Genomic DNA, 6,644 nt, shown 5'->3' on the forward strand with positions numbered 1-6,644 from the left:
TGTCACTGATTCAGTATTTTCCTATATATATATACATGCATATTATTTTCTCATTCATTATTAACAAAATTACCTATTAAAATAAAAATATTAGCAACAATCAAATATAAAAAAAGCTTTTGATATTAGATTAATATTAATATTGAAAGTCTCTCAAAACAGTCACAAGTTAAAGTAGAGATTAATCAAAAAAAGTGTCTTACAAGTACAAAATAAAGCATTTAGTTGAATAAGAACAAAGATCAATTATCTTTGTTTGCAGCTGAGGTGGATCCTATAGATGGATCAACATTTTGTGGAGTCTCCAAACAAGGATGAGACAATCCATGACTAGCTATTAGTTGCTGTACAACCACTTGCAATTCATGCAATTCCTTTTCAAGTACTTCCCTTTTCTTTACCTCTTCTTGTATTTTAAGTTCCATTTGTTGTATGTAGTCCTGACTAGGGGGAGGTGCATGGCTTGAAGCTTGTGAAGATGCAACATAAATGTTAGTAGCCTCTGATCCAAGACCATATATTCTTCCTTTTTTAGGACCACCAACAACTTTTGTCCAAATTGACATCTCTTGCTCATTGCTCAAATTCTCTAAGGCATGGCTGTCAATAGCTCCAACATCTGACATATCATCTAGAGACTCTTTCATCTCACTTTGAAACTTATCCTGAAAATAAAATACTCTTAATGATATATTAATAAAATTCAGACATTTATTAACAAAGCACATAAAAAAATCTTGAAAATAAACTTGAGCTCATAAAAAGGAATTACATTTCTAGATCAGACCAAACAAGACCACAAATCCTCCGTTAAACTAAGCAATACAAATTGAAGCAATATATATTTGTGGAGTTGGTTAGTTGAATTTAGAGTTGACATGTTTGAAATTTTCTAATACAATACTCTTACCCATATTGCTTTTGATTTCTTGTCAACAAAGGCTTCAGAATTTGATTTCTTGTGAGTCATCAAGAACACTTGAGATGGACGAGCTTCACCCCCTGTCTCTTCCTCTTACATACATGCAAATATGTCAAACAAGTAGATTTAATTGTAAAATTTGTAACGAACTTAGTAGAATTAATACATATTTTCTCTTATGCTCTGAAGATGTTATTGATCCTCCAGAGTGGCATGATGGGCCAAGTCCATCCTTACTGCTCAACCTATTCTTTGAATTAGTCTCAGATTTCTTTGAATTAGTCTCAACATATTTTCTTTGAAGTTCCTTCCAGTTATCTTCACTCATCCAAGTAGGTGATATTTCCTTTTCCTTGAATGTCTTCCTTGCATTATAAAGGACAGTTTTCAAGCAACCTCGACCAATAAACTTCTCATAAAGTCTATGTATCTCATTATCAAACCTGTCCTCCCAAATATATACTTTCTAAGATACAAAGACAAAATTGAACAAATTAGGATAAACTTGAATAACCAAGATTTTCAACTAAATAGTAATTTGCATTACTTTGAAAAGAACTTAAATAATAGTAATAATAATGTTTACCTTGAACTCTCCAAACCAATGTTGCTTAACCTCAAATGGTGTTTTATCCCAAGTAATCCATGGTCCTCCAAAAAACTTCTTTATTATACATGACAATATACGCACAGCATTATGAGGATGATACCTATGAAATGAACAAAATTTAGATTTAATATCAAAATAATAAAGAAACAAATACTAGAAAAACTTATCAATTTTATTTATACGATGTATTATTTGGTTCTAAGTATATGCGCCCATCTGCAGACTTTCGATATGAGACTTTATTCTTTTGTCTATTTGACTCGATTTGTTGAGTCTCATTGGAAGTGGATATATCATTTTCAATATGTGTCTCATTTTCAGTATTAGCCTCTTGTTGAATTTCATGATCAGTTGGTGGTTCCTCAATGGATGCTTCCTCCATAGGTGCATGTTGTACAATGGGTTCTTGCTCTGTGGATGCATTCTCTATAGGTGCTTGCTCTATGTTAGTACCACCTCTAACATTTTGCTGATGAATGCTTACACTTCTTGATACTCCAAATGATCTATGTTTTGCTTTACCCCTTGGCATCCCTATAACATTTATAGATAGAAAAATTTCAAAATGAAGAAAAATAATACTAATAAGCAAGTTAAAATTATAATAAAAATAATTCAATAAAAATGTCATAATGATCAAATGCAATAAAATAATGCTAACATTTACAAACCTAAGCTTCATCTTCCTCTTCAGTATTTGATTCATCACTTTCAATACTATCACTCTCACTAAGTTCATCTTCCTCTTCAGTTTGAAATTCCTCATTTTCAAGCTCATCTTCCTCATCTAACTTTTCTAGTTCATCAACATCATTTGTTTCATACTGTAATCTCACCTCATTTTCTTGTATTTCAAGTTCTTCAGCTAACCCTTCACAAAGATTATTAATTACATCCATGCTTGTGTCATATGGCAATCCCATATCATCTTCTTGGAAGGCTACTTCTGGTGCATTTATCATACTCCTTGCTTTTATTTTACAAACAGCCCACCAATCAGCCCTCTCCTTCTTCTTACTAGCATATTCTCCAAAATAAACTTGTTGAGCTTGTTGAGCAAGTACAAATGGTTCATACTTTGAAAATCATTTTCTCTTATTGATCTCAACTAGGCCATAACGACTATGAACCTTGCACCCCCTATTTAATTGAGGATCAAACCAATCACACTTAAACAATACCGCTCTAGTTTTCTTAGAGGTTGGATTAAAATATTGCAATTCTATCACTTCTTCCAACAAACCATAATAGTCATATTCAAACTCATTATAATTTGTTCCCTTAATGCACAATCCACAGTTCATGGTAGATTTTGATGAGTTGTAAGCATGTGTGTGAAACCGATATCCATTGACAAAATATTGATACCATGTATGTACTTCTCTAGATGGCCTAAAAGCTAGATCCTTTATACGAACATCATCTACATTGTTATTTGGGTCAAAAAACTAAGCATAATAAAACTTGTCAATAAGCATATCACACAAACTAAAAGGGCATGTATTAAAATATATATGTTCATGATACTTATATATTCTTTCAACCACTTTGCAAATTCACTATCTATCTTAGTCTCTACATCCTCATTGGTTGCATTAGGTATTCTTTTCCTAAGTTGTTCTTCAAATATTCTACAAGATGGCAATGATTACCAACATTAGTAAAGTAAATTGTCATTTAAAAAATGCATAAATATCTTAAAGTGATTGAATTTACCTAAGAAATGGTTGGATTTCCTCACAATTAAGTAGAACATATATAGAAGCTGCATTAAATTCATCATTTGTCAAAAATCGTGTTTTTCCTTTTCCTGCTGTGCGACCAGGATGTCTGAATATAGAAAGGCATCTATCTGGGCAGTCAACCTCACTATGATCATCATTTCGATCAATTTTATTTAGTTTTGTTTGAACATGAGGTTCAAAGTAATGAGCACAGAATGTAGATGTTTCTTCCATAAGGTATGCTTCAGAAATTGACCCTTCTACGTGAGCTTTATTTTTAACTTTTTTCTTCAAATGATGCAAAAACCTACACAATAATTTTTCTATTGAGTATTCATTTATATAATAAGTAAATTTAATCACAAAATATATTTTATAATTTACCTTTCAAATGGATACATCCATCGATACTGAACGGGTCCACCAACTCTTGCTTCATAAGGTAAGTGAATAGGCAAATGTTCCATGGAGTCAAAGAAGGCTGGAGGAAAGAACTTTTCTAACTTGCAAATAGTTACAGCAATATTTTCTTCAAGCTTTTGCATTTGCTTCACTGTTATAATTGTTGAGCATATGTCTTTAAAGAATAGACTTATTTCTGTTAAGGCATTCCAAATAGCCTCAGGTAATAAATCTTTAAAGGCAATTGGGAGCAATCTTTGTAAAAATACATGACAGTCATGACTTTTCATCCCTAACAATTTACAATTTTCCATGTCAACACATTTAGACAAATTTGAAGCATGTCTATCAGGAAGTCTTAAATTTTTAATCCATTCACATACCAACTTCCTTTGTTGCTTTGTCAAAGTTTATGTTGCTTTTGGCTTCATTGTCTTTCCAGCACTCTTAAACAATGTCAATTCTGGTCAGTTACAATAAGTAGACAAGTCCTCTCTAGCCTTTTCATTTTCCATGTCAACACATTTAGACAAATTTGAAGCATGTCTATCAGGAAGTCTTAAATTTTTAATCCATTCACATACCAACTTCCTTTGTTGCTTTGTCAAAGTTTATGTTGCTTTTGGCTTCATTGTCTTTCCAGCACTCTTAAACAATGTCAATTCTGGCCAGTTACAATAAGTAGACAAGTCCTCTCTAGCCTTTTCATTGTCCTTCGTCTTACCTTTAACATCCATAACAGTATTGAATATATTATCAAATACATTCTTCTCAATATGCATAACATCAAGATTATGGCTAATCAAGTTGGTATTCCAATAAGGCAAGTCCCAAAATATAGAACGTTTAGTCCAATTATGTTGACTGCCAAACCCAGGTAACTTGTAAGTTCCATTTTTCTCCATCATTCTTGGCAAGCAACAAACTTTTTCCCATAAGTCATCACTAGAAAATCTTTGAGGGATAGGAGATTTCTCATCACACCCTTTATAAAATGACATTTTATCTTGACGAAAAGGATGTTGTAGTGGCAAAAATTGACGATGACAATAAAAAAATATCACCTTTTTTCCTTTTTCCAAGAAGAATGATTTGCTGTACTCCATACAAATTGGGCATGACAAAATTCCATGCGTACTCCATCCCGATAACATGCCATAAGCAGGGAAGTCATTAATAGTCCATAATAGTGAAGCTCTCATATAAAAATTTTACTTCTTATATAAGTCATAGGTTAAAGCACTAACCTCCCACAATTCTTTCAACTCATCAATTAAAGGTTGCAAGTACACATCAATTTTTTGCCCAGGGCTCTTTGGGCCAGGAATTATAAGAGTAAGAAACATATATGGGGTTTTCATGCACATCCCAGGGGGCAAATTATATGGTGTAACAATTACAGGCCAACATGAATATGGATGTGCAGATTGCCCAAATGGAGTAAACCCATCTGATGATAAGCCTAACCTAACATTTTGAGGTTCTAAAGCAAAAGAGGGATAACATTGATCAAAATGTTTCCATACCTCGCCATCACAAGGATGACACATGACCCCTGGCTCTCGCCTTGTTTTATGATGCCATACCATGTGCTCTGCTGTTTTAGAAGACATATAAAGCCTTTGTAATCTTGGAGTCAATAGGAAATAACGCAGCACCTTGTACGGTATGTCTTTATTACTTCCATTATCTCTTTTTCTAGATTTAAAGCGATCATGGCCACACACCAAACATTCCCTCCTTTCCTTGTTCTCCTTATAGTACAGCATACAACCATTTCGACACACATCTATTTTCTCATACTTCAAACCAAGTTGTCCTACCATTTGTTTAGTCTTGTAATAGTCTTTAGGTAATTTTTCATCATTTAGCAACAATTCTTTTACCCATTGTAAAATACAATTATAGCAATTCTCACTCAAGTTAAACTCAGATTTGATATTTAACAAACTAGATATTGCTGATAATGGAGTGTGCCTACTACACCCTTCATACAGTGGCTCTTTAGCAGTTTCTAACATCTCATAAAATTTTTGAGCATTATGGCTTGGAAGATCATCTAACTCTATATTAGTATTAGGATTGACACTAGGACCAACAGCATCTAAAATCATGGTATAATATGGGTTTTCTAAGATAACATCATCCCTTGTTTCATTAACACCTTCAACTCTTTCTTCAATATCTCTAGCAACCTCATAATCAACATTATCATAATGTAAAAGTTCCCCGTGATAACTCCATGGGTCATAATTGGGGACAAAACCATGACGATAAAGGTGAACCTTGACGATTTCATACTCTAAAAATTTCTTATTGTCACACTTTGAACACGGACACCTTATTTGGCCATTTGAGACTAGATTTGGTTGAGAAAGAACAAATGCCACAAATTGTTCTACACCATCTATAAACTTTTTGTTGAGTCCTTTTTCACTTTCGTCACGCCGACTATACATCCACATTCGATCATCCCTCATAGTCTTCTACATGATACCATGTAATTATTTAAGACAAAATAACTAATTAACATAACTAATTCAAGAAATAAGGTTTACTAAGTCTAAAACTAGTAAAGAGTTTAATATAGTTAAAAAAAAATAACACTCCTGGGATGACAATCAAATGGCCTAGCATCTAAAAACCATTAAATTGTAATCTACCAAGGAGCTCTAAAAATAATGGAAATTTTGCACATCAAATAGCACACATGTAGAACTATAAATATGAAATTTCATGGCAAAAATGTATTATCCAATGACCTTTTTTAAAACATTAAAAAACTGCTTGCATGTATAATTTGGTAACTTAATTAATTAGGCTTACTTGCTAATAATAAAGTTATGCAAAGCTGCAAGATTTGTACCAATGTACTTCAAAGGACTGCATAAAAGAAAAGAACAAAGAAAGAAAGAAATCAAGTTAAAAGCATATGGTGAATATAATTAATCAAAAAAGAAAAAGCTATGATTAAGTGGACATGAAT

The 6,644-nt window shown here is 32.7% G+C and overlaps 2 protein-coding genes across 2 annotated transcripts; both read right to left on the minus strand.

Annotated features, from left to right (window-relative positions):
* Positions 1-242: 242 nt before the first annotated feature.
* Positions 243-2,064, minus strand: LOC129322538 (uncharacterized). The gene is made up of 5 exons (XM_054968844.1): positions 1,715-2,064; positions 1,509-1,632; positions 1,160-1,388; positions 911-1,014; positions 243-665 (listed from the first exon to the last, which is right to left on the minus strand). Exons 1-5 carry the CDS (start codon positions 2,062-2,064, stop codon positions 243-245), a joined length of 1,230 nt encoding a protein of 409 aa, XP_054824819.1.
* A 2,805-nt stretch (positions 2,065-4,869) lies between these two features.
* On the minus strand, positions 4,870-6,138 carry LOC129322540 (uncharacterized). The gene has a single exon (XM_054968845.1). The coding sequence runs from the start codon at positions 6,136-6,138 to the stop codon at positions 4,870-4,872; it is 1,269 nt and encodes a 422-aa protein (XP_054824820.1).
* Positions 6,139-6,644: the final 506 nt, after the last annotated feature.

This window comes from Prosopis cineraria, unplaced genomic scaffold (genome assembly GCF_029017545.1).
Source record: "Prosopis cineraria cultivar Desert tree isolate PC_DT_omini unplaced genomic scaffold, ASM2901754v1 PC10, whole genome shotgun sequence".
In the NCBI taxonomy this organism is placed as follows: Eukaryota; Viridiplantae; Streptophyta; class Magnoliopsida; order Fabales; family Fabaceae; genus Prosopis; species Prosopis cineraria.